The 26,920-nt window shown below is 43.9% G+C and overlaps 1 protein-coding gene across 6 annotated transcripts in view; it reads left to right on the forward strand.

Moving 5' to 3' along the window:
• Positions 1 to 26,920, forward strand: part of PDE1A (phosphodiesterase 1A) — a 252,850-nt gene that overhangs the window by 221,658 nt on the left and 4,272 nt on the right. For all 6 annotated transcript variants that reach the window (XM_072981028.2, XM_078393737.1, XM_072981035.2 and 3 more), the window contains 10 exons: positions 4,018 to 4,158; positions 4,881 to 4,981; positions 8,798 to 8,923; positions 13,422 to 13,523; positions 13,943 to 14,063; positions 15,805 to 15,886; positions 20,231 to 20,354; positions 23,229 to 23,413; positions 25,908 to 26,210; positions 26,662 to 26,775. In XM_072981028.2, coding sequence (XP_072837129.2) covers positions 4,018 to 4,158; positions 4,881 to 4,981; positions 8,798 to 8,923; positions 13,422 to 13,523; positions 13,943 to 14,063; positions 15,805 to 15,886; positions 20,231 to 20,354; positions 23,229 to 23,413; positions 25,908 to 26,210; positions 26,662 to 26,732 — 1,356 coding nt within the window. In that variant the 3' untranslated portion in view covers positions 26,733 to 26,775. The remainder of the gene's footprint in view (positions 1 to 4,017; positions 4,159 to 4,880; positions 4,982 to 8,797; positions 8,924 to 13,421; positions 13,524 to 13,942; positions 14,064 to 15,804; positions 15,887 to 20,230; positions 20,355 to 23,228; positions 23,414 to 25,907; positions 26,211 to 26,661; positions 26,776 to 26,920) is intronic.

Genomic DNA, 26,920 nt, shown 5'->3' on the forward strand with positions numbered 1-26,920 from the left:
TGAGTAACAGCATTTACTCAGGTAACAGCAAGTCTCTTTCCTCGTGTGCCTTGTGCTAAAAAAAAAGGAGAGTCACTTGGGCAGGAAAAAGATGACTTGAAGACAAAATTGTGGTGTGGCGGTTGGGGTATCTGCCTGGGTCTTCGAAGATCTGAGTTCCTGTTCCCATGGAGCTGTGTCGTGTACTGGGTGATCCTGGGACAGCCACACCCTCTTCATCTTGACTTGCCTCAGAGGGTGGTAGTTATGAGGGTCAAGCAAGCACCTGATTTTCTTTTCTCTTTAGTTTTTTTTTCTTCCCTCTTGATCTTCTGATTTGCTGATTTTATTATGCGATTGTTTTATATATATTTTGATGACTTTATTTGACTGTATTTTATAATGTTTTATACTTGTTTGTAAGCCACCCTGAGTAGACTCTGTCTAGAGGGGCGGGGTAGAAATCAAATAAATAAAGCAAGCAAGCAGAAAGAGAGCCACACATATGCTGTCTTGAGCTCCTTGGAGGAAAGATGGGCTACAGATGAGATCAATTAAGTAACTCACCTGACATCTCAGTTCACGAAAAATCAGGAATTATTATTGAATGGCCTGGCAGGAACTGCTTATGTCTACTTATTGGATATATATTGCTTGACTGAGCTCTACCATGGGTTCGGAAAATTTACAAACGTTGAGAAAACTCATTAAAGAAACACAATACAGTAAAGGTCTATGATGGAATTTAGTGGCAAAACTGCATTTTTTTAAAAAAATTATCTTTTAAAATGATATGCATATTCAGAGCATGGAAGGGCAAATATACATTTGAAACGGGGGGGGGGATCCATTCCCTAACTCAGAGATTAGAACTGCTTTTCTCTCCCTCTTGAGAGAGGATAGCAGGCTCAGAGCATCAGAATGAGGAAAAAGAGAAAGAAGTAACTTACATCAATTCAAGCCAAGTAACTACTCTTCGTTTCAGACGTGCTTGCTTCTGTATCTAGATAAGGCATTGTGTTCTCTTAATCAAAACTGATGAATGACTGGACTGAAATGTTAACCATGTGTTTGTTTTTTCCCATTTAATTGGGGGCAGCTTTCAAATGTTTGTGTGAAAATTGAAGAGCCATAAATGTATTCACGCTGTGACTCATCTGATGAAAAACTAACCCTGCAAATAACCATAATCAGTCATCCTACCTTTAACTGGATGAGAGGTTTGAGGCTTTAGAAAAGCCATGTTTTTGGCAGGAACTTAAACAATAAGATAAACTAAAGTAGATTAAAAAGAAATGCATTATGTTAGCAGCACTGTAGATCCCTAATGGCTTGTTCTATGGGACAACATGAGACATAGATGGGGGGGGATTTATGGCTCTCCAGAGCACCCTCAGACCCTCCAGATGTTGGCAGCGTGGTGGCAGTGGGGTCATGGGGGCTGCAGCACAGCCGCACGTAGAAGGGCCACCATTGGCTCGCCTCTGCTCAGTATGGTTGTAAAAGGCACCCTTTATGTCAGAAACTGGACACTGTTTACTAGCCAGGTGATCAGCTCAAACAGGTGTAGCTCTATTTTTTTTTCTTTAGTGTTGACATCTGTCTTAGCAAATCCCAGCTTTCATCAGAGTTTGGAAATTTACGTCTAGAGAGAACAAAGAACATGAGATGCTGAAATTGTGGCCTAAAGTGTTATCCTACTCCTCATAAATATGAATGTCTTCACCATGTCATTATATTAACTCTTCTCAAAAGTTAATTTCTAAGTTTTTCCCTAGAGTCATGGCCAAAAATATTGGCACCCTTGCAATTCTGCCAGAAAATGTAACCCTTCTCTCAGAAAATTGTCGCAGTTGCAGATGTTTTGGTACTCACATGTTCATTTCTTTGGTTTGTGTTGGAGCAACACACACAATAAAAGAGAGAGAAGAAAAGTCAAATCTGGTACAATTCCACACAAAAAATGCACTGGTGAAAATTATAGGCACCCTGTCTAAATTGTAAGAAATAATTGCTTTGCAAGCATGTGATGCTCCTTTTATTTGTAGTTAGACACACCTGTTGCAAGTAAGAGGCGTGGGCACTATAGTAATCACACTTGCAACCAATTAAGATGTAAAAAAGCTGACTCAACCATTGTTTTGGGTGTGACACTGAGCATGGAGAAAATAATGAAGTGTAAAGAGTTGTCTGTGAATTTGAGAGAAAAAATTGTGGGAAAACATCAACAATCTTAAGGCTACAAGTCCATCTCCAGAGATCTTAATGTTCCTGTGTCCACTGTGTGCAATATCATCAAGAGGTTTACAGCCCATGACACTGTAGTTAACCTCCCTGGATATGTATGGAAGAGCAAAATCACTGAAAAATTATAATGAAGGGTTGTTTGAATGGTGGATACAGAACCCAGATTAATTTCCCAACAAGTTCAAGCTGATCTGCAGACACAGGGAACAACAGTGTCAGCTCGCACTGTCCGTCACCATCTGAATGAAAAGGGATGCTATGATAGGAGACCCAGGAGGACACCACTGCTGACACAAAGGCATAAAAAAGCAAGACTGGAGTATGTCAAAACTTATGTGACAAAACCACAATCCTTCTGGGAGAATATACTGTGGACACGTGAGACAAAAGTAGAGCTTTTTGGTCAAGGACATCATGGCACCATTTACAGAAAAAGAAATGAAGCATTCAAAGAAAAGAACACAGTCACTACAGTCAAACCTGGTGGAGGTTCCAAGATGTTTTTGGGTTGCTTTGCTGCTTCTGGCACTGGATACCTTGACTATGTGAACGATATCATGAAATCTGATGATTACCAAAGAATTTTGGGGCACTACATAGTGGCCAGTGTCAGAAAGCTGCATCTACCACCCAGAGGTCATGGGTCTTCCAGCAGGACAATGACCTGAAACACTCTTCAAAAAACACTCAGAAATGGTTACAAACGAAGAGCTGGAGAGTTCTGAAATGGCCATCAATGAGTCCAGATCTGAATCCCATAGAACACCCCTGGAGAGATCTCAAAACAGCAGTTGGGAGAAGGGATCCTTCAGATCTGAAGGCCCTGGAGCAGTTTGCAAAAGTAGAGTGGTCCACAATTCCAGTCTAGAGATGTAAGAAACTCATCCATGGTTACAGGAAGCGATTGATTTCAGTTATTTTTTCCAAAGAGGATGCTACCAAATATTAAGTTAAGGGTGCCAATAATTTTGGCCAGTGCATTTTTGAGTTTCTGTGTGGGATTGTATCATATTTGACTTTTATTCTCTGTGTGTGTGTGTCTGTGTCTGTGTCTGTGTGTCTGTGTGTTATTACAACACAAACCAAAGAAATGAACATGTGAGTACCAAAACATTTGCAACTGCGACAATTTTCTGAGAGAAGCGTTGTATTTTCTGGCAGAATTGCAAGGGTGCCAATATTTTTGGCCACGACTGTATGTCCAGATCCAGACTGTAAGAGCAATTGGTTAGGGATTAGACCGCTATAGACTTTTTATGTATTGAGCATCACACACCAATCACACTGATAATGGCAGTTGGTGACTCAAATTCTGCATTTGACAGGAGTCATCCGTGTTATTGAACCCTATACCCCAAAATAGGTTCAGCAATTGGATTGCTCCTATAAAGTGTAGACTCTGACCTGGAGTGGATTCACAGCACTTCTGAAATTGGGGTCATCAGCAGCCACCACTACACCCTGGGATATGGCAGCGAAGGGGGAAGGTCATTGTCTGTTGAAGTGACTTACTTCATTGGCTCCTTGTAGCTCCAATTTATCACACAAGCCATGAATTGAAAGGGATTGTAGTAGATTTCTGGAAAGCGGCCTCAAGGTGATTCTATTCTTGTCCTTTTCAGGTGCAAAAAGATGATTTCAAAGTAGGACTCTTTTGCTTTCTTCTTGTTCTAATTTATAGATGATGTTTGCATGTGGGAATGACAAAACCAGCAGTACATATCACCTTGCGGTTGTAGGTTGTACGTCTCAGCTCCTGTCTGCTTTGTTTCCAATGTTTGCCTCTTGCAGATCCCTGTTCCCAGTCTAATTTCATTTGGAGAAGCTTTGGAAGCTGGCTACAGCAAACACAGAAACCCCTACCACAATTTAATCCATGCGGCAGATGTTACCCACACAGTGCATTGCATCCTGCTTCTCACTGGTATCATGGTAAGAAGAGAGGCGTTGGGCTGAGCCTGTCAAAGGTGGAGAAAGTCCTTAACCAGAGCCAGAACATTGTGTCTCTACGCACTGATGGGGTCACTATTGTACAGAGAGGTGTGTTTTGGGAAACCATATGTCATGATTCAAAAAGCAGCTTTAGCATGCTCCAAGGCAAGGGTGGGAAATATTTGTGCCTCCAAATGATTCAGACTACAACTCCCATAATCCCTAACCATTGACTATGCTGGTAAGGGTTTCTGGGAATTGATGTTCAATAACATCAGGAAGGTGAATATTTCCCCACTCCAGCTACAAGACTTGCTTCCAGATCTTATAAGCATTCAGCATTCAGTTTACCAATCTCTCCTTCTGGTGGCATTTTGGCTTTCCCAGGGCTATCCAGGTGGCAGTATAATAGGGTCACCAGTAAATTGCTAACTCAATAAATTACTGACTCAAGGAGGTACTAAGGCATGAGTGAGGAACTGTGGTCTTCCAGATGTTGGTGGACATTCCCAACAGTCTCAACTCTTATAGCCAAAGGTGAGAGGTGCTGGGTGTTGTAGTCCAAAATTATCTTGAAGGCCACAGTTGCTTATTATGGCCTTCACACTCCATTTTAGAAGATGAAGGTTGTACAAGACATGTGGAATCAGTATGGGCAAGACATTTGGCAAGAGATGTTGTTTTTGCGCTGTATGTGATGGGGTTCTCTTTCTGTTGAGCAGCACTGGCTCACTGAACTGGAAATATTAGCCATGATCTTTGCAGCTGCTGTCCATGACTATGAGCACACCGGGACGACAAACAACTTCCACATTCAGACCAGGTCAGTCTGTTGCATGTTAGCTGCACACCTCTTTAAAAAAAAGGGGGGGGGAGGAGAAAATGATGGCTACCAGAAGCAGACCTCTAAAAGCTGTTTCTCTGTGAGATTTGGTGGCACACTGATGCCAGGGAAACAATGTGGAAAGTTCCACTAATGCAGTAAATGTGGAGCTTCCAGAAGGCAAGAGGAGTGAAATTCAGGGGCGGGGAAAATAACGTGGCTTGAGAGTTTGCAGATACTGAATTCCCCTGCCTGAGATGTTTTAGGTCTCCACAATAGTGGTGAGTGAGTGAGTGAGAGAGAGAGAGAGAGAGAGAGAGAGAGGAGGGGGGAAACCATTTTCGTTTGCAAACATTTCTGTCTAGAATTGCTGTTAGACACTTGGATTTGCTGAGGTATACTATCTTTTGCACTATCTTATCTGCTTCTCTTATTTGAGTCCTCTCCTTTTTTCCCCCAAGGAATTCAGTGGGCTGAACATTTTATCCTGACCACTGTTCAGTGAGGCAGGCTGGGCTAGGCAAGGTCCCAATCCAGGACCTTCAGGTCAAAATCTAGCACTCCTGCCGTACCAGACTGGTTGTATACACAACATAATGGGACATAAAGCAGAATGAGTCCTCCAGTCCAATCCTATGCACACCTGCCCTTAACCACCTCCCCCTCCTGTGCTACAGCCAACAGGCTTTTGCTTTTGATCTGTTTTGAGCAGCAGGCAGGGGAGAAGGTGAGCAAGGAAAAGCTGCTGGTTGGGACAGGGCAAGAAAGGATGCTTGGGGTCTCCTCAAGCTTGCAAAGCTGGAGCAGAGCATAACTCAGTCCAGTGATCTCCAGCAAAACCCACTTTTCTATTTCCCTCCTGAAGAACTTGGCTTTGAGTGCCAAAAACCCAGAGGAAGAATTTGCCGATTCTTCTTCAGTACTTCCTCACAAGAAATAAAACTAAGGGGGTGATCACACAAGGAAACAGATTTCAATTTGGACTGTTCATGGAGGGTCTGGCACATCCGTTTCCCAGCCATCACACCATACATAGGGAAATTCACTCCAGCCCAGCTCCAGTCCAATGCCCAAGTGGGACCTTTTTGGCCTAGATGGACAGCTTCTACTTTTCGGGGCTGAGCTGGAACAATTCCCCGGCAGAGGGAAGGGTCACTTTAAAGGAGATTGTTCCAATTAAAGTTGTCTTTTCCAGCATGGTTAGGTGCATGCCTTCCCAACCATCACACCCAGAGTTGGCTCTATTTATAGTGGCGCCTTCCACCATTCTTTGACAAGGGAGTCTTAGCCCAGTCTGTAGATGCAGAAGCAAGTGGCAATTGTGATGGAGAAGGCAACAGAATGGGCTGGCAGACAATGCTATGGCTGATTCCAAACAGAGCTTTCATCATGCTGTTTCCATGACTGAATAATAATAGTAATCCTAGAACTGCAGAGCTGGAAGGGACCCTGTGGATCACTGCGTCCAGCCCCTGTCAAGGAGGCAGGGGAGAGGGAATTGAACACCCAGCCTCTGACTCTGCAGCCAGAGACCTAAACCCCTGAGCCGTCCAGCGGTTCTGGCCTTACATTTATCTAAATTATGTGTTGTTGAGTTGACTCTGACTTACAGCGAATCTACCAAGGTTTTCTATAAGGAAGTCACTGGCTTTGAATCAAAGCGTTCATATGAGTAGAGCAGAGATATTTGCACATGACTGGACCAGCTGTAAGGTCCATGTGCCCCTACAAATCATTTAACATTTGCTCCAGTATTCGGATGGTTAGAAATGTTGGAAGTGTGTGTGTGTATGGGGGAGGGGTGCGATGGTGAGAGGATTCCTTGGTACTAGTTGATCTAGCAAAAGAAGGAAGTGCTGAAAGTAGAAAGAGGTTAAGAGCTGAAGCCAACACCTGCCCAGGAAGCTCTGGTCACTGAGCGCTGGGAAGGATCAGGACACCTCTTCAGGTTCTGTGTAGTCCTGCCCTCCCACCCACCCACCTAGCAGCCAGTTCACATCCAGGCATGGGGGAGGGAAGGGGCTACATTGCTTACTAGAGTTACCACATTCTAAAAGGTTATTCCTTTTTTTGGTAACTACACTGAGTCTTCATTAGATTTAGGACTCTCTCTCTCTCTCTCTCTGTGTGTGTGTGTGTGTGTGTGTGTGTGTGTGTGTGTGTGTGTGTGTGTGTGTGTGTGTGTGTGTGTGTGTGTGTGTGTGTGTGTGTGTAATGGATGATAGACTTGCCTCTGTAGACTTTGGTTGGATACATCAAAGCAATGCTAAGGACCGTTTGTGTCCTCCCCGTTTCCTCCTCCGCCCCCCCCAACTCCACTGTTTCCAACTTATTTTATTGTTTTTAATGCCTGCTCCTGACTGATGCAAGGTGGATTTTTGGGAGGGCAGAACCTAGGCAAAGAGTGGGGGGCCTTGTTCCTTGGGGATGGGGGAAGGCGGATGCCGTGTCTCCCCCCCAATCATCATAACCTGCTTTTCTTCCATTCACACTTTCCTTCAATCTAGAAACTTACAAATATATACAAACACGCACAGGAAACAGAAACCCAAAGGGGGGGGGGAGGAAATAAGCTCATATCGCCCCCAGATCAGACGGAGGCAGGTCAGTCTCTATCTGTACAGCAAATATTTGGGGACAAATTGGACCGGACAGTATTTGCACACTGCAAGTTTTTGGCATATAAAACCGAAGTAGTTTGCCATTCCCTCTGCATAGAAACGCACAGATATCTCTGCTCTACTTGAGGCTGCCTGGGTGGCAGAGCATGTAACGCCATCAGCCAGCAAGGCTCCAGGTGATCTTGCTGGCTTTTCTCCCAGGAGGCTCGGTGGAGGTTCAGACTCATAGTCAAGAAGCACCAGCTCTGTGGTGCTTGAACACCAGGTTCTCTAACCCAATGTGGAGCTATCCCAGCCCCGTTATTAAATCCTGTGGCTGGGATAAGGTTCTGATCTTCTTGATGGACTAGGATGTTCTTTTATTTATTCTTAAGGGGCTCAATGATCCATAGGACAGCCATTCTCAATGGGGAGGGGAGCATGTAGTCACGCTGGGGGCCCCTGGCATATTTTAAGAGGGCCACAGACTGGAAACAGTTCTTCGCACACCACTTTATAAGGTTCGTTATGCAACTTATACAATCCTGATTTGGCTTATATGTTTATGGCCGTAACCACAAAAAAGCAGAGAATGACTGCCCTAGGGTCTCTTCCAGCTCTGTAATTCTAAGATGATGATGTTGATGATGACAACGACAATAAAAATGGTGGGTCCCCCATCAGCAGACTGTGTACCTCAGGATTTTGCCACTTCGTTCTGCTATTTATTTAGCCATACTTTTACTCGCAGATATAGCTGATTATATCCAATTTTTGCCAGTCTGTCTCACTTTACATCTGTGCAGCCCCACATTATCTCATGTCCTAGTTAAGGGGGTATAGCCCACCTCCCTGCCATAGCTTTAATTTATAAATGTCTTGAGTCCCAGTTTTCACAGAAAAGTAGAACAGAAATCAGAAAAATCAAATAAATAAATTGAAATGGCAGAGGTATGGCAGATAATACCACCTTACTGTCTGGAGCACCTCTTTCCTGATGCTTCAAGGTAAGGTTGGCCCCACTGCATACAGTCGCCACGGTTAAATATTGAACAATGGCATTTCCAGCTGGTTGAGTTATCAGAACATAGAAGACCAGTGTTTTTCTCTCTCTTACATTTACGAGCTATAACTCTCTTATTAAAATAACAGATGGAGCGATAAGCCTATAATGGTGTTGTGAATGTTTGCGTAATACTCCTTTCTCTGCATCTAGGTCAGATGTTGCCATTTTATACAACGACCGCTCTGTCCTTGAAAACCACCATGTAAGTGCTGCTTATAAGATTATGCAAGAAGAAGAAATGAACATCCTGGTGAACCTAACCAAAGACGAATGGAGGTAAGATTTGCCGATCTGCCCAGAAAGACAATTACTGGAGCTCCAATTCATGTGGTCACGGAAAAACCATAAAACTGCTCCCTGTTGGCTAGCTGCCTCGGCATCGAGGTGTGATGTGTGAACATGTCCTCTGGCATGGACTTCTTCCTGTTCCAGTAATTCCCTTTAATAGAAACATTGTATGGGACGAGATGTAGAAGTAAGAAGCAAACATGGAATTGCAGGTTTTGACTGACCCCACAATGATGTTAGTCAGCACAGAAAGAGACCAGCTGCGGGGGGAAACTGTGCAAAACATGGCCGGTTTATCTTTCAGGGTGAAAGCCATCCCTGTCACAAGTTCAAGGCAATCTCCAGGTGCCTCCAGGTGCTTCCCCCATGCCCAAGCCCTGCCCTGCCTGTCCTGCCCAGCTCCTCAAGGGTGTCCCTCTTGAGATGCCCTTTGATGCTGCTGTATGGAATAATCGACATGCTGGCACAGTGCATCACACACCAGTCTGAAGGAGGAAGGCAGCTGGCTGACGAACATCTTAGCTGCCTGGAAGGTAGCGAAGGGAAGGGCAGGACATGGTGGTGGCAAGAGCAACAGGAATGGAGGTTCCGCTTCCTTCCACCACCACCACCTCTCAGAGCCTGGGGAAGAGTGCAAGAAGCGTTCTCTTGCCCTTTGTGCTTTGCCCGGCTGTAGTGCAGGAGCAACTTGCTGCTCACCACCCTTGCAGTCGGACACATCACTCAGTTTGTGATCCTGCACCCATATATCTGAAAACCACACCCATTAAACTCAACGAAGCTTACTTCTGAATAGACATTTTGTGCCCAAAAAAAGAGGTCACCTCAATGAGGTGAAATAGCTGTGTGTTCAAATCATCCCAAAACGAGTCACACAAAATAACTGAATTTCCCGGAGCAGATTATAGTACCTGACTGTATATCTGTGAAATTAGAAATGAGCCACTTCATTCAGAAACCCTTTTTTAAATTTAAAAATAAAAATCATTAAAAAATACTGGCCGAAATCCAGTAGCATGTCACAACTAGAATTGATGGAATTTGCAAAGACATGAATCACCAAATCCTCACTGATTCAATGGGCCTACTCTAGTTGCAACTTGCTACTCAATTTCAGCTACTGCTTTGCAGACACCAGGATCAATCCTTCGGCTTCAGTATTTTTCTTTCTTTCTTTCCTAATACTCAAAGCCCTCTGTTTCCAAGCGGTGTTTTTGCACCTAGCTCTAAAAATTTTTTGAACACAACTGCTCAGAACTCGTGAGTTGCTAACCTCCAGCTAGGTCAGGCAAGGCATGGATTTTCTCTACCATCTGTTACCATGGCTGCAGAGTGTCGTTTACAAAAAGATACTCCATTTGGTAAAACCACTAGAAACCCATTGCAGCTAATTGTGAGTTGCAATCAGTACTGAGAACCGAAGGATCGTCTTATCTTTAGCTCTTAGATTTGACCTTGAGCCAGAGGTAATATCACCTTTTCAGCAGACGGGTTTCTTGTAAAGGATGCTGTGGGGGCTCCTTCCTCTATTCCATTCCTCCATGGGCAAGGACAAAGAAGATTGAGTTCAAATAGATTTTATAAAGAAGTGGCTGTTTGGCTTTCCCAGGAGAATTCCCTTCACTTCCCATAAGTATGTCTTTGAGTCTGGGAACCCTCCAGTTAACACCATTGGGAAGGGTTTTCACCCTGTCTTGTGTATTGCGCTTGCCCATCTCTCTCTCTCTCTCTCTCTCTCTCTCTGGGAATGAGGGAGTTGGGGGTTGAGATGTTTCTTGGCCTCCTCTTTGGGCACCTGCAACTGCACCACTACCCCAGCCCAAGGCCCTTCTTTGTGATCCTGTTTCTAGTCCCTGGATAGCTCAGACTCCTCGGGGGGGGGGGAATCTTCCTCTGCCTAGAAGCTCTTGGTGGGATCCTTCAGGGTATTTCCCTCAACAGCTTGCTTCTTCCACCTCCTCAATCAGGACATAGGGTAAGGGGTCCCCTGTCTGTACCCTCTGCTTTCTCCTTTCCTTCTTCTCTCCTGAAAGGGTCTGGATCTCTGACCCCAAAGCCTCCCTTATATCCTCCCCCCCCATGTTCCAAGAACCCTCTCCCCCTTCCAGGGGTCACTTTTCCTGGCCCAGGCCTCCCACTCCAGGACTTCTGCCTGAGTTCCCAGCTGTTGCGCCCCAAGTTCCTCCTTTGCAGGTTCTTGAGGTGACTGTTCAGCTAGGTGATTATCCCCCATGTCCACCGGGAAACTCATTGCACAAAATCCTAAGGACGCTGGCTGAAGGTGAGAGAGCCCACCCACAGAGGCCCCTGTGCCACTGTTGCCACTCTCGCAGATGCAAATAATTTCTAACCAATGTCATGATTCAGAAAGACCTGGCTGTGGACCTGCCCTCCCACCCTGTCTAAGAAAAGGTTCCTTAAATAAGCAAGTTGTAATGTGCAATTAACAGTACACTCATCTGAAGAGGTGGAGTCATCTGATGGGGCAGTTAAAAGCTTCTCACTCGATCAAGAAAGCGTACCAAAGAGACAGTTCCTTTGTAATGCTCACGCGTCTCTCTGGGCCAGAAGAGGAGAATGGGGAATTGGGAAGCAGAGATGTCTTTGGCAATGCACTTTGGTGAAAGACTGAGGAAGTATAACTTAGTGGAACCTCCCTTCATCACATGCAAAACATCTGTAACCAACGAGGGTACCCATTATTGCATAGTGGATAGAGTAACGGACTAGGACTCAAGGGAGATGTGTTTGATTCCCCAGCTCTGCCGTGGAAACTCACTGTGGGAGTGAATTTTACCCCTTAAAGACCTCACTTACCTCATAAAAAAATCTATTAGTGTCACTACAGGTCAGTTCCGACTTGACGGCACAGAACCACAACACAACAGGATAAGAAGGACAACTTTTTGGTTTGCCCTGGCAGTTGGTTTGTGCAGCCAGAGGTGTATTTTTCTGCTGTAAATGTTGCTGTTTCGGATTAGGAGCCCCCCCCCCAAAAAAAACTCCCTGAGCAACATGGCTGAACTGTCTGGGAATTCTTGAACTTCTTGCCCCCCCCCAAAAAAACCAATAACTCTCCAAAGCTTTTCACCTTCTGCCAGTCAGTACAGTTTATTCACACAGTTAGATCCGGTTGTCTCATAATCCCTTTTCTTTTCAGAAAATTTGGGGAAATTGCATTTTAAAAGAAAATCCCTGCCATGAAGGCACCTCAGGTCCCATACCCTGAAATAAACTTGTTTTCCAAGATATAGTAAAATGCAAGGGATGAAGTCTAAGGTGACCCTGAAGGAGGGAAAGCCCTAATGACTTTGTTACACGGGAGTAGAGGGAAAGAGGAGGCATCCAGCCATCTCCAGCAAAGCAGGCAGTTGTAGGTATTATTGGGTTGGTTGGGAGGTTTTTGCATCTCCACCTTGTGGTCCAACCATGGTCCATTCAGGCCAGCTTGGCTCGTGGAGGAGGTGGAGTTTTGCAGCTGATTAGCACAGAAACTGGCAGATTGCACCACCTAGCCTCTGTTGTCGCATGAGCAAGCAATGAAAATCAAGCACGTATGTCTCCTTCTTCAAGCAGAGGGAAATGCACAGCGAGTTGCACCATTGCGCTGTCCCTATTAGATCCAAACCATTGCTACCAGGTGGAGGTGCTGTGAGAAGGCCATCCTGTGGCACTAGTTGAGAATGGCATGTTATTCAGTGGGGACTTTGGGGTCACTAGAGTGCTTGCCTTATCACCCAGGTACTTTCTTCCTTAGGAAGGCCCTGCCATATTTTGCTTTAAGGTAACAATGGGGAAACACAGGCCCATCATGGCCAGGTTCCCGTTCTCCATCATTAAGTTGCAGCCTTGATTTTTAATGGAGGCTCTTCCCATTCGGAGAGAGAAAACGGCCTCTCGTAAGGTTTTGTTACTGGCAGTCAGAGCTTCAAGCTGAAGTATATTCAGATTGTTGGTCTGATCCTTTTGCCCCTTTGCCTCCACCTATTACTGGAACGAAGCCCCTAAGAAAACATCTCTGAAGTTGAACTGGGTGGACAGAGATTCCCTACCTTTGCTTGAAAGTGATCAATTCAAGGGGAATACTTCCTTTCCTGAAGCAGATCCTTTGACTTTCTTGGTTTCTTCTCGCCTTGGTTGCCAGTGAGGACTGTTGGCAGAGTTAGACCTTTGCCTCGTTGTGGTGGCTGCCATGCGGGGAGATGGCCATAAGGCGAAGCATCTCACCCTGAGCTTCTGTTTTGAAATGAGGATTAACAATACAGTGGGACCGAATGAGCAGTAATATTATGGTTATGTTGTTTTGAATAAATATCTCCCATCGGCTCTCCTGAAGGCTGGACATTTCTTTTTCATAATAACCATAAGTCGTGGCTTTCTTTTTTCCATTTTTGGCATGAGAGACGGACTAATCGGCACTTTTTAATCCAAACATATCTTTGTGGAATAAACGCAACTGTAAATTAGTCACTCTGATTGCCTACAGGGAACTGCGCAACCTTGTCATTGAGATGGTCCTATCTACGGATATGTCGGGTCATTTCCAGCAAATCAAAACCATGAGGCACACTCTTCAGGAGACTGAGGGGTAAGTGGTTTCCTCCCATTTTGCAGGCCTAGCCAAAGACCTTTTGCAGTCTGGGTCAAGGGCAAGGTTCCCACCCACCACCCACATGCCGAAGCTGACTGGACTGGCAGTTGACTCTTCGCTCACTGGTGCTGATGGGACAGCATCCTCCACCGCAGGTGAAAGGCAGCAGGCTAACCGGGGGTGGGTGGGTGAGGAGATGGCAACATTTTAAGGCAGCTGCTGTTGGAGACAAGTCTTTTTTTCAACGCAACAGCCCCTTGTAAATAGCCCATCAGTTCCCAAAGCCCACTGCTTCGCTCCACTAATGGCGGGGCCAGTCCTGCATTGTTGTCGCTGTGGGACTGTATGCTGCACAGTGAAACAGGGAGCTCCTACTCATGAAACGGTGTAATAGGCCAATGTCTTTGCATGGACAGGATAGACAAATCCAGAGCCATGTCCTTGATTCTGCATGCAGCCGACATCAGCCATCCGTCAAAGTCCTGGGATCTGCACTTCCGTTGGACCAAGGCACTGATGGAAGAGTTTTTTCGACAGGTACCGATCCTTTCCCCAAAATGCATACATTGAGGCCTCAAAAGCAATAGCTAGCACCAGTGCACATTTCCAGTATGTTTGTACATCACTTCTTTCTCCCTTCAAACGAGTTTCGATCTTGCTTTTCAATGTTTAAAGATGTCTGGGAGGAGTTAAAAAATTTTAAGTAACATAAATCAGCAAAGACAACTTGGACAACAGAAGAGCAAGAACAGAATAAAATGGGCTCTAGGAATTAAAAGCTGTGCACACCATAATACAATAGTTGTAATAGTTGTTATTTTAATACTGTTTGTACCAACAGAAGCAACAGCAGCAGTAGTAGTTCTCTTCCCCACCCCCACCCCCACCCCAAACCCCTCTCAAAATTAAGATATTTCCTGTCACCTAAGAAATGGCTTATTTGGAGGCCAGGGCACCCTTGCCCCTGGAGGGCATTAGATGGGCACATATCAAGGCCCCTTCTCATCCTTCTATTTTCAACCACCCAAAAATGGGTATTGCGTGGAGGATCAGCTTCTGTGGTGGACACTGAGGGTACCTTAGCACATCATTGAGCTGAGAGCACATTAGGGTTTCTAGAAACATGATGCTGGAACATTTTCCTCTCTGAGCAACTGTATTTGCAGACAAAGCCTGTTTGCCCCCCAGTCAACAGTCACAAATTCAAGCAAGCTAACTTGCTGCCTGTAAGAGGTGTGAAAAGCTCACGTTATGCCTATCTTTCAGCCCTTAAGGAATCTCCTCTTCTGAGGACATGTTATCTGTTTGAACCATGGCTGAGGGAAGCAGCAAATGTGGCTAATGTTTGTTGAGTATACTGTCAGCTGTGAACTGGGCCTAGAGAGAAACACAATCACCATTTTAAACACTTAAAATCTTGTTCTCTTTAGTCCCCATTTCCCCTCGGTTGACTTTAAAGTATTATTCTGTGGTAGCTTCTAGTTTGATGTTGTTTGTTCTGGATGAAAAATAGCAGAACATTTCACTGTGTTGGGTTCTGCAATTTTACACAAGCCTCACAACACCAGAAGTGTTTTATTTTCAGCAGGATTCAGCAAGATGGCACAAAGTACACATAGTCATGAAATTAAAGGCACTTCCCAACATTTGGTGTTCAAAAATATATTACTTCTGTACATGGATTCTCCATTTACAGTAGTTACCATGCCTAAATACTTGTGAACTGGTTTATCCCTTTGGAATTTGTCCCCATGCCTGTGTGTGCCAGAGGCACGCTTGTCTCCTGTCTTCCAGCAGCCATGTGTAAACTAACTCCTCAGCCTTGGGCAATGGCAATGCTGGCTATGGGCTTTGGTGTGTGTGTGTGTGTGTGTGTGTGTGTGTGTGTGTGTGTGTGTGTGTGTGTGTGTGTGTGTGTGTGTGTGTGTGTGTGTGTGTGTGTGTGTGAGAGAGAGAGAGAGAGAGAGAGAGAGAGAGAGAGAGAGAGAGAGAGAGAGAGAGAGAGAGAGAGACTTTTTAAATTACTGGCTCCATATCCCACCATATGTATATAATTTAACAACAGTAAAATGCAAGCATATGTGTTGACTGTGGTTGAGAAGCTCACATAGGCACAGCCTTCCTTCTCCCCACTGTGAGAGATGTAACATGAACATCAAGGAAGGGACTTGCCATTTGCACGTGGGTGGGTGAATGTTTTTTATTTTATTTTCTTTCTTCTACTGAGACTGTAGTGCAAACAGGTCTTATTGTGTGTGCCTTTTTTTTCCTCCTGCAGGGAGACAAAGAGGCAGAACTAGGGCTACCATTTTCTCCTCTTTGCGACCGCAAATCCACCATGGTGGCACAGTCCCAAATAGGTAATGCACCGCAATTCTTTAAAATCTGTCTGTCTGTCTGTCTTATAATGGGAAAAAGCGCTGCTGTGATGGTTACAAAACAAACTTTTCCAGGTTGCTAGGCCACTTGCTTCAGCTTTGAGCTGCTGAGGGACTGGTCCCTGATTCACACCATTAAAGAGGGCACATCACAACCACCAGAATAACTGGGAGAGATGGGCTCTTTCCCTTTCAGCCTCTGCTTGTCCTCCTCCCATGGGGAGAAGGACAAGCGGAGGTTGGGGACAAATGCAGAAATAAGACTATGGACAAAAAGGGAAACAGGACTGCAGAGGGAGAAAGAGCCCATGCAGTAGGTTGGCAAGCCTTTGTGTCGCCCTCCCGAGTCTGACTCTTTGGTGCTAAGTCCCAAGTCCAAGTCCCTATTAAAAATGAGCTTTTCCCCAGGAAAAAAAAAATGGAGGGGTGGGTGGTTCTGAGTCGTGAGTTGAGTCCAAATCATTGGGGGGGAAAAACCCGTGAGTGGCACCTGAGCCGAGTCACCTGTGCAACTTAAGTGTGACTTCACGGTGAGTCCAGGACTCAAGCCCCCAACTCTTGAGTATCAGGTTACAAGCCCCACAATATTTGGCCTGAAGGCAGACGGTCCAGGATTGGACAAAGCTAAGCAGGTGAAGTCCGGCCAGTGTTTGGGTGAGAGACAACTCAGGGAATGTGTGCTAACTAGGATTCCCCATGAACAAACAATCATCATAATAATTGGAGGTGGGCATGAGCCTCGGTTTGGAGATTCGTAAGCGCAGCACCACGAGGTGCTGGATGTTCGGTTCCCCTGCCTCCCCAGCAAATACCTCTCTCAGCCGCTGGAGCGCACTCCTCGCCGCCTCCTCTTTTTCACCTGCTCGGCCAGTCTCTGGCAGGAACATGTGTTTGCCTCTCACCCCTCCTTGTCTGAGTGGAGAATCCACTGAGGAGGTGGGGGAGGGAAGCCCATGCTCCTGCCGGGGACTGGCTGAACAACTGAAGAGGAGGAGGAGGAGGAGGAGGAGGAGAGGAGGATGTGCTGGCTAATGAGCAGGGGAATCCAGCCAGTCAGGTAGGGGAAGGGAACACGCAGCACCTATGAACCAGCATGAACCTCTGAATGGAGGTTTGTGCTCATCCCTAATAATAACCTTGTGCCATCAAGTCAATTCTGACTTATGGTGACCCTTTGCATATATTGGAAGTGTGAGTGACTGGTGTGATGGAAGGCCCACCACCTCACTCTGTGTGAATGAAACCAAGGCTTGTTAAGGCAGGAGGGGGCTACTAGATGTTGGTTCTCTAGATGCAGATTTGGACTGCAGTGTTCCCTTAGCCATAACCAGGACAGCCAATGATGATAGGTCTCATGAGAACTGGAGTCTGACCTCTTACAGGCCATGCATTTCCCATGTGTGCATTGAGAATTTCTCAGAGGAGGTCAGAGTGGCCCTAGATTTTACAGTTAGCCTGTCATTGGAAGCTGGGCACCCTTAAGAGGGAAAAAGTTATCTATTTATTTTAAGTTTGCCTCTCTTTGTTTTTTTGCAAATTCTTTTGCATTTGTTAGTAATTACTCTTCGGAGAATAGACACTGGCTTCGTTTGCATGTCCGATTGCCCAGAGCTGTAGCTTTGAAGGATTTGCATGCCTAGAGGAAATGCTGGATATATGCATTCCCTAAATGTGCAGCATGGCCCTCAGCCACAGTATGGCTGCTATCTCCAGTCCTGGGGTGTAGCTAAAGTGAGGGGGGGTAGCCAGCATCTGATTTCTTTTTTCACAGGAGCTGTGGTGTCACCTGTGATCACTTCCAACTTGGTTGAGCAGGTCCTTGCACAAATACTCAGTATTTTGGAAGTAGCTGTGAATCTCAGATCCATGGTAGCTACTGTGTTTCCCCCAAAATAAGACAGGGTTTTATATTAATTTTTGCTCCAAAAATGCATTAGGGCTTATTTTCATGGGATGTTTTATTTTTTTCATCTACAACCACCTACATTTATTCAAATACAGTCCTGTCATCTTCTTCTGGTTGCTGCACAATGGTGGAGGGCAGGGTTTCACTTAACCGGGGGTTATTTTTGGGGTAGGGCTTATATTACGAGCATCCTGAAAAATCATAGTAGGGCTTATTTTTGGTTTAAGTCTTTTTTTCGGGGAAACAGGTTAGCTATGGCAAGCCAGTGAGGAGACATGACTAGGTGTCCCTTCCTCTTGAATACTGTCTCCAACCTGGTGCCCTACAGATGTTTTTGACTGTGATTTCCACCTGACCATTGGCCATGCTGATTGGAACTCATGGTCCAAAAAAGTCTGAGGTCCATAGGTGGTGGGAAAGTGCTGTAGAGGAGACCAGCCACTATTTTCAGCTAATGCAAGAACTGGGCAGGGCAGACCCTCAGAATGAGGACTAACAAGTCCCAGCGAAGGGAGTTGGTGGAGCCTCGTGGCGCAGTGGTTAAAACGCTGTACTGCAGCTAAAACTGTGCTCACGGCCTGGGGTTCAAATCCCAGGTAGCCGGCTCAAGGTTGACTCAGCCTTCCATCCTTCCGAGGTCGGTAAAATGAGTACCCAGCTTGCTGGGGGGGGGCAATGTGTAGCCTGTATAATTAAATTGTAAACCGCCCGGAGAGTGCTTGTAGCGCTATGGGGCGGTATATAAGTCCAATAAATAAATAAATAAACATTTCTCAGCCTGAAAATACCTGTTCGCAAGATGGCAATGGGCCATTGCTTTCTTTTATGCCTGGGGTATGTTTTTTTTTTAAATGTTACTGTTCCATGTAGTGTTGGATTTTTTTCCTGTTCACTTCTCAGCAGGGAATCAAGCTTTGTTCTCTGGGTAATGTCTCACCTAGACAGGCATTTTGATAAGGCAAAGGAGGGAGGGGAAGGCATTGTTCAGGAATGACATCTCAGAGCTGTGGGTTGAATTCTGTCTCCCAGGGATATTTCTTGTTCCGTTCACTGATTTGACAGAACATGGGTAACACATTGTGAAAGGAGAAGTGCGTGGAATGCTAAAACAGTAATTTAGAGTATCATCTCAATCACATGAAAGCCTTGATCCACAGGTGCCTTCTGTGGGAAGTGTTTTGCACCCTCGAGGGTGCAGGCAAAAGCTTATTATGTTGGGAAAGCATTATACAGTATATATTTAATTCCTCTCTCTATATATATATCCCCTCAAATGTTACAAAATTGCTTCCATGGCCCTTTGATACCACAGAAGGCCTCTTGAGCAATATCTTTTTTCTTTCTTTCCTTTCCTTTCCTTTCCTTTCCTTTTTTTCTTTTTCTTTTCTTTTCTTTCTTTCTTTCTTTCTTTCTTTCTTTCTTTTTTTTTTGAAAGTTGGGTTTGTGAGGAGATGCTGGGAGGCCCAAGGTGCTGAGGGGGAGGGAATTAAGAAAGTACTTTTTCCTGGGAGTAAATGCCATGGAACGGTGACACCTACCCCTGAAGAAACATCCGTGGAATTATGCTACATAAGAAGTGGTGTGTATTTCTCAAGTGAAGGTTGAAATACAGAAGTGGCAGTATTAGGACATCTATGTTAATCCTTGTTGCCCAGCAATCAAAACCATTAGTGGTTTTTTCTCTATCCCATTAACTCTATGTATCTTAAAAGAGATGGCTTGAGAAATGATGACTTGATAAGAAAATCAGCAATTGCAAATATTGCATGCCAGTGGCCCTTTGGATTTAGTTTCACCTTGCGGATATATGTGGAAACTTATTATAATCAGTGGCTTTTTTTAAACCTCCTCTTCCACTTCCTCTGGAATTGCATCTGTAATGCATTAAATTCACTATATAAGAGGTATACTTCTTGTATAGTGAATTTCTCTCCTGACATACATCTGCCATGATCTACATGGGCCCTTAGCTGGAAAAGCAACTTCAAAAAAGCCACTTCACGGTGAATATATACATTGTCTGTTATATAATTGTGAAGATTCTCAGTCCTTCAGGTGAGGTTGTCTGGAAGTTGAGTCATGGCAACTGGTCTGCTTTCTTATTAGGCTGAAACGTTTCGCTACTCATCCAAGTAGCTTCTTCAGTTTTGTCTGTTTTGTTTACTGTATATATTTATTTGTGTATACTGTATGTCTAAGAGCCTAGTGGCTAAGCCACTGAAGGATATGGGATACTGAATGAGTAGTTTTTCCTTGATTTTACCCCTTCAGCTATAAAAAAAACTGCTGGGAAGGTTGGATCAGGGTCAGCCAAGGTCTGAGGAGGCACAGCTCCTTTAGACTAACTGTTTCTCACTGACTAGACAAAATAGGGATTAAAAACCTCTAAATGTTCTTATTTTCCTTCCATTTCTCTACAGGTTTCATTGATTTTATAGTCAAGCCAACATTTTCTCTTCTTACTGACTCCATGGAGAAAATAGTTTTTCCTCTTATAGAGGAAGCTTCAAAATCTGAAAATCCAAGCTTTTTGTCATTACCAAGGTTTGAGGGTTTTTTCTTTCTCCTCTACATTTTAATTATTGAATATACTGTGTAGAATCTACTGCAATATAACACTGCCACCTGCTGGCAATATTTGCAAGTGTAATATATGATAATAGCCTAGGGCAGGGCAGGAGCTACTGTTTCTATGGAAGACCAAGGAAGAGAACAGTAAAAAAGGTTGTTTCGGGTTTAATGTGCTTATCTTTTAATCTAAATTGTTCTTAAGTTTCTTTTAAGATGTTAAGATAAGATTATGCTATGGGGTATTTGTTTACAATTTTTTAAATATAAATGCATGAAAATAAAGTAGAATTATTAGACTGAGAGAAACTGAAACTGCTGTATAGATCTCAAAAGGGAAACCTTATAATTTAAAAGCTTTCTTTTTTTTGCAAAGTAAATTTGAAAGAAGTGAGCTTTTAATATTTACATTAACCTTTGCTGTGCCAGAAAAGTTCCGTATACAGTATGTTGGTTCTATGAATATACTTTTATTTAATCATCTCATCATTACATGATCTAAACTGAAAGCTGAAGTGTTTGATATCATATCTATAAGGTTTAATAAATAAACATGAATATCCCAGTGATAATATTTACACGGGATAGAACAGGGCTGAGTATCATGTGGCTGTTTCCTCTGTGGTTGGACTGCAATTCCCATCAGTCAGCATAGAAAATGGTGAGGGATGATGGAAACTGAGGTTCAACATCTGGAAAGCTTTGTGTTTGCCATCCCTCTGATGGAGAACTACAAGACTCAGTGGCAGCTTTAATTATCCTATCTTAGTTATACCTAGGGTTGGAAAGGAATGTGGTTGGAGTCAACATTCCTGTCAGAAGCATCCATTCTGTGCCTCCCAAGATGGTACTGCAAAATAGAGCACACCTCCCCTGAGAAATCTCCACTTCTGTAAGGCTTGTAGTGCATTTTGGGGACATAAAATCTGCAAAAAATAATGCATTTTAAAAAAACACACCATAGAAATGGCTAAAAATGTGTCCAAGTTAAGAATATGCATACATGAAAGTCATTTGGAAACCATACATTCAAAAATGTATGAACTTCCATCCAGGATTTAAAAATGAAGTGTCCCATTCTGGTACAAGCAAAGGGTGGGATAAAGATCCAGTTACAATTTGGAGAAATACAACAAAATCAATACTGGTTTTTCCATCCCTAGTTACACTAGAATTGTATGTGTTTCTACTCAGAAGTTTGCCTCATTCAATTGAATGGGATTTATCTCTTACGGGATGTACTGTTTATGTTCTGGGCCATAGCCCGTTGTAGTCACAACTAGAGTAGACTTGTTGAATCAAAGTTACTGACATGGGTTTAATTTAACAAGTCCTGCTCATCCATTACCTCTGCTCTGGATCAGATAAGGAGTTTGTTTGTTTGTTTGTTTGTTTGTTTGTTTGATTGATTGATTGATTGATTGATTGATTGATTGATTGATTGATTGATTGATTGATTGATTGATTTCTACTTCTATACTTCCCCAATAAAGTTACTACTCTCTGGGTGGTTTCCAACATACAATAAAAACACTGTATAATAAATACAATAAAAATTCAATAAACCCTATCACTAGCTAAAACAACAGACTTACCTTAAAAAGAAAAACACAAATTAAAACCCATTTGAGCATCGCAGTCAATATTCGGACTAGTAGAAGGCAGCTTTATACAATTCTTTTTTTTTATTAGCTTCCTAACAACTGAAGAGGGATGGCACCTAGTGAACCTCTGTAGGAAGCTTATTCCAGAGGAAAGAGGCTATGACTGAGAAAGCTCGGTTCCTGGTGTTGGGGGTTTTTGGGCTCTTTCGGTGTTGCTGTTCTTCACATCAAGAACTCTGAGGAGTGGGTGGGATGGGTAGCTATTTTGTGGAGGTGACATTCTATCAAATATTGAGGTCCAAAACCGTTGAGGGCTTTATAAGTTATGATCAGGACCTTAAATTGATCACGGAAACTAACATGGAGCCAGTGAAGGTGTGTGAAGACTGGGGATCCAGGTTCATATCTGCTGGTACCTGTAATCAGTCTGGCTGTCGCTTTCTACTAGTCTGTTGAAGTTCTCATAGTGATTTCAAGGGCAGCCCTAAATAGAGAGCACTACACCAGTCTATTTTACCAGAACATGAACCACTGTTATTAAGCATTTCTTATCCAGCTGAGGGCACACCTGGGCAATCAACAAAAACTGATTAAAAGCACTCTTGGCCACAGCAGTTATTAGCACCTCCATAGAGAGAGATGGGTCCAAGAGTACCCCCCCCCCCAAACTACGAATCTAGTCTTTCAGGGGCAGTATAAAATATAGCACTCTTTCCTTTAGTACGTAGATTTAGATTACAATCCAGTGCAGACTTGCCTGGGCATAAGCCCCATAGAATCCAGGGGGACTTCGTTCTAAGCAGATATTCATGGAACTGCACTGCCTTTTTAAATAGAAGGTTTAGTCTCCTTGCAGTCAACGGCCTTCCCATATTCTCTTCCTCCTATTTACTGTACCTACCTGAGGTGTCTCATTTGATAGTTTTTCCTCACCTAGTGTCCTCCAGCTGTGTTGGACTACAACTCCTATCATCCCAAATGTGGGATGACAGGTATTGTGATTCAGCACGTTTGAAATACACTGGCATAGAAACGTTTGCTTTGTGGTGTGGTGTACGGTTTAATTCTTGATTGAGCAATCATGCTTGCACACGAAGTTTGTGTTACGCTCTCGGAGACCAAAAACAAAATAAGAAAAGTTAAAATGTTCTCACCATTCTGTTTTATTGCGCATCTGTAGCTGTGACTCGTGCACTTGATGTGTCATACTCTGTTTGGGACCTAGTTGTTTTCTCCTTCTTTTTAGTGAAAATAGCAATGGAGGAAGCAGTGCTGAAGTGCACAAAAGGTTAAATGTTAAAAACACTCTGTCCGTGAGTGGGACTTGTTCAGAGAACACTTTAGCAACAGTGGACTTAAGAAGCTTTAAGGACAACTTATTTGAAATCATCCAAGAAAACAAAGATAGGTGGAAAGATCTAGCAGAAAAAGGTATGTTTTCCATCTGGAACAGTTCTTCTACACATTTGGCCTCACTGTTTATTTTACAAAAGTTAAAACAGTGGAAAATCTGGATTTAATGGGTTGGATCCAGACATGATGCTTAAACTCATTGAAATGAGTTGTATTTAAGCTTGGCATAATATGCAGGGTTATTTGCTGTCTGGGTCAAGCCTGTTACAGTTGTTTAGACCAGAAGTCCCCAACCCCCCAGTGCCGATCCATGGCCTGAGCCGGACCGGACCGTGGAAACAGACCTCCCCCCACCCCCGCACGCACTCCCCTCGCACAGCCTGTTTACGCCTGCGTACGCATGCCTGCACCCACGAGTGCTCCCCTATCCCTTCGTGCATGTGCACAAGTGCCCCCTGAGCACCATGCTGCCCTTTGCACATGTGCATGAGTGCACACCCACATGAGTGCTGTGCCACCCTTTGCACATGACTCGAGATTAAAAAAAAATTGTGCAATGCCATTGCATGTTCTCCCCACTAGATGGTAGAAATTCATAACTTTGGAGCCTTTCTCTTAACCCTTCTCTCCAAACGTATGTCCAGATGGGAGCTTTAAAAATTCATTTATTTATTTATGTACCACTCCATTCACACAAAAGGACTATTCTGGGCAGTTTAACAAGAAGTGAAAACAAAGTGCAAGAAAAAATAAACAAGAATTAACAGTATAGAACAAATAAAAATCCAGTGGCATCAGAACAATTTACAAAACCAGTCATTATTATTGGACTACCATTCCCTCAGTCCTTAAGAATGGGGGTAGAATTTCATTTTAGATTAGAACTTACCAGCCTTTATTATAACGAAGCTCCTAGGTTTGTGATCCTGGTCTTACCCGCTCAGCACAGTTACAGTGGCCTCTTGAGATGGTTTCTTGTGGGCATGGGGGCCTACACAGCTGGGGCTTTTGTGCACATCCCTATTCCCACCATTGACCCCTTTGGCCTTACACAGGAGCGGGCAAACATCTGAATAGGGCTGAAGAGATGAGATTGTGGGGTTTATAACTTTCCAAATGACTATTACAGAAATAAATGTGGTTCTTAAAAATAATATATATTGCTTTCAAATGAGAGGGTATGGAACAAAGACCAGAAAAAAAGAGAACTGATGAGTCTAATCAAGGGTCAGTGACATCCAGTGATCAGGTCAAGATGAATTAGATTAAGGACTAATCTAGTCCAGCAAACATGCCCCATAGCCACCATGTAAATAATTAAGGGTGCTACTGCCTCTCCCTCAAGGAATGGGTATTCTTAGGACTACTGCTGAATCTGGGGAGTCCATTTAGTGGTCATGACAAGTACCCACTGATCATGTTTTTACACCCCCACCATAAATATTTCTCATCCTGTTTTACAACCATTTCAGTTAATGGCCAGCATCCAAGGATGGGAGAGAATTTCCTTTCCGTTTATCTTGGCTGAGAGTCTGCCACGTCCACAGATTTCTCAGGAAGAAAGTTTGTAAATTTGAAGGAGGGAAAAACAAGAACTGACCAATGTGTTCATGAATGTAAAGCGCTTTTGAGTGCCTGTCTATTAAAAGACTGGATTTCAATCCTTCTGTGTTCAAATTGGGGCCAAATTAGAGGCCCCAAATTTCCACATCTTCAACACTGATAGGACAGCCAGATGTAAGGTGTTCTTCTTGAATAGCTTTACCTAGTGAATTGCAGATGGAGGAGAATTTCAGTTCAGTTCATTTTTGAAGAATGTATTATAATTTCTAGACTTCATATCTGGGAAAGAAAAATGATGATTTAAAGACTGAATACAAGAGAAAGAAAAGCTGACAGATTTTCCCATCTTTATCATGATCACAACTGTTTTTTTAAAAAATAATAATAATAACAATGCACTACCTGTTGATTGTAGGATGAGGTTCTTTTTTTATCTGCCCTGAATCTGCTACCAATTAATTTCATGCAGTGACACAAGTTCTAGTAATATGAAAAGAGGGGTGGGGGAAAGTCTCCATGCATATGGAGATGCGTATATACAGGAAGATGCAAGGATACCTATTTCCTGCTGTAAACTTATGCAGGTCGATACAAGACTGCACTGCCTAAGGCAGAAGGAGCTACCTTCACCACTGTCTCTTTCTCTCCCACTGCATTAGTGGTAGTTTCACAAGCAGTCTGGCTCCTAAGATCTCATTCAGAAGAGCAGCCCTTCATAAAAGCAAGGCATCGAGTTGCCATGGCAGCTACAACTATGGTTGAAAGTAACTTGGAAAGCTGTTGTTGCAGCAGCAAGGTGAAAGTGAACAGATGGTCTTCATTGACACCTTGATCACCAGAACTCATTCTGTGGGCTTCAGAGGAAGGGATTGGGCCCACTGGATGTGATAAAGAGTTCTCTCAGACCCTTGTCTATGATACCCAGTGCCACAGCTTCTTGGCTAAATGCAGCCGTAGAAAAATGCCCTTGCATTACAACAAAACCTCATGTGCGTGTTTTGTCCTGCAGAAGAGCTTGTACAAGAAGATGAAATGCAGTCAAAGGAGCCGATGACGGAAGACCCAAACAGGCAAACCACAGACGCACAACTGGAGGAGGGAGCAACGAAGAGACCGATCGAGAAAAATCAGGGAAGACAGGATAAAACACCATTATCCAGAGAGTCCTCCCACACACCTCTTGTTCTTCAAGTGCACTATCTCAATTCTCACACCAGCATTCCAGGCGCTGAGACCTCGTCAAAGCTTTCGTTGATTAAAAGAGAAGCTGTGGATGTACAGCAAGAAACACAACTTACTGTCCCACTGAATGGTAATACTGCATCACTCAGTGTTTCCCAGATGGATTTTTTTTTTTTTTGGTTTTGTTTTGGAGCTATGCCACAGTATTTGTCCCATCCTCATCACACCACAACTACCACCTCTCCTGTAGTTGAGTTTGGGCAAACATACCATGTCACGATGGAGGGGGAACAAGGGCCACTCACACTCAGCTTCCCTTTAAGGAGTTCAGATGTCATCCGAGGTTCTTTCCACCCACATCTCCTCATGACAGCCCTGTGGTGTAAATAACTAGCCAAAGCAAGTTTTGTCCAAAGCCTTATGGCTAAGTAGGGGTTTGAACCTCAACTTCTCCAGCCATTGGCATAACCACTAAATCACACTGGCTTAGAGAAGGAAGGTTGCACACGAACCCAGTGATATGAAATATGTGCAGAAATGAGGCAGTTTTGCTTTTAGCTGTGTGCATTTCCTCTTTCCAGGTAAGCCCAATCTCCGTGAGAACACAGAGGAGCCACTTAAGGAACAGAAACAAAGTGTGCTGCGCAACTAGAGGACCCTCATCTTTATTGTTTGCGCTGCTTGAAGAATGAGAGGTAAAATACCCTTGGTTCTTCCTGTCTAAGTAGCAGGTGCCCTTTCCCTCAGGTTTCAAGGAGATGAGACCACAGTTGCTAGTGCCTACTCACCCGCCCCTGGAGTAGGTCCTTGTCAATCCCATTCTTATCAATGGAAGCCTGG

The sequence above is a fragment of the Pogona vitticeps genome, chromosome 1 (assembly GCF_051106095.1).
Source record: "Pogona vitticeps strain Pit_001003342236 chromosome 1, PviZW2.1, whole genome shotgun sequence".
In the NCBI taxonomy this organism is placed as follows: domain Eukaryota; kingdom Metazoa; phylum Chordata; class Lepidosauria; order Squamata; family Agamidae; genus Pogona; species Pogona vitticeps.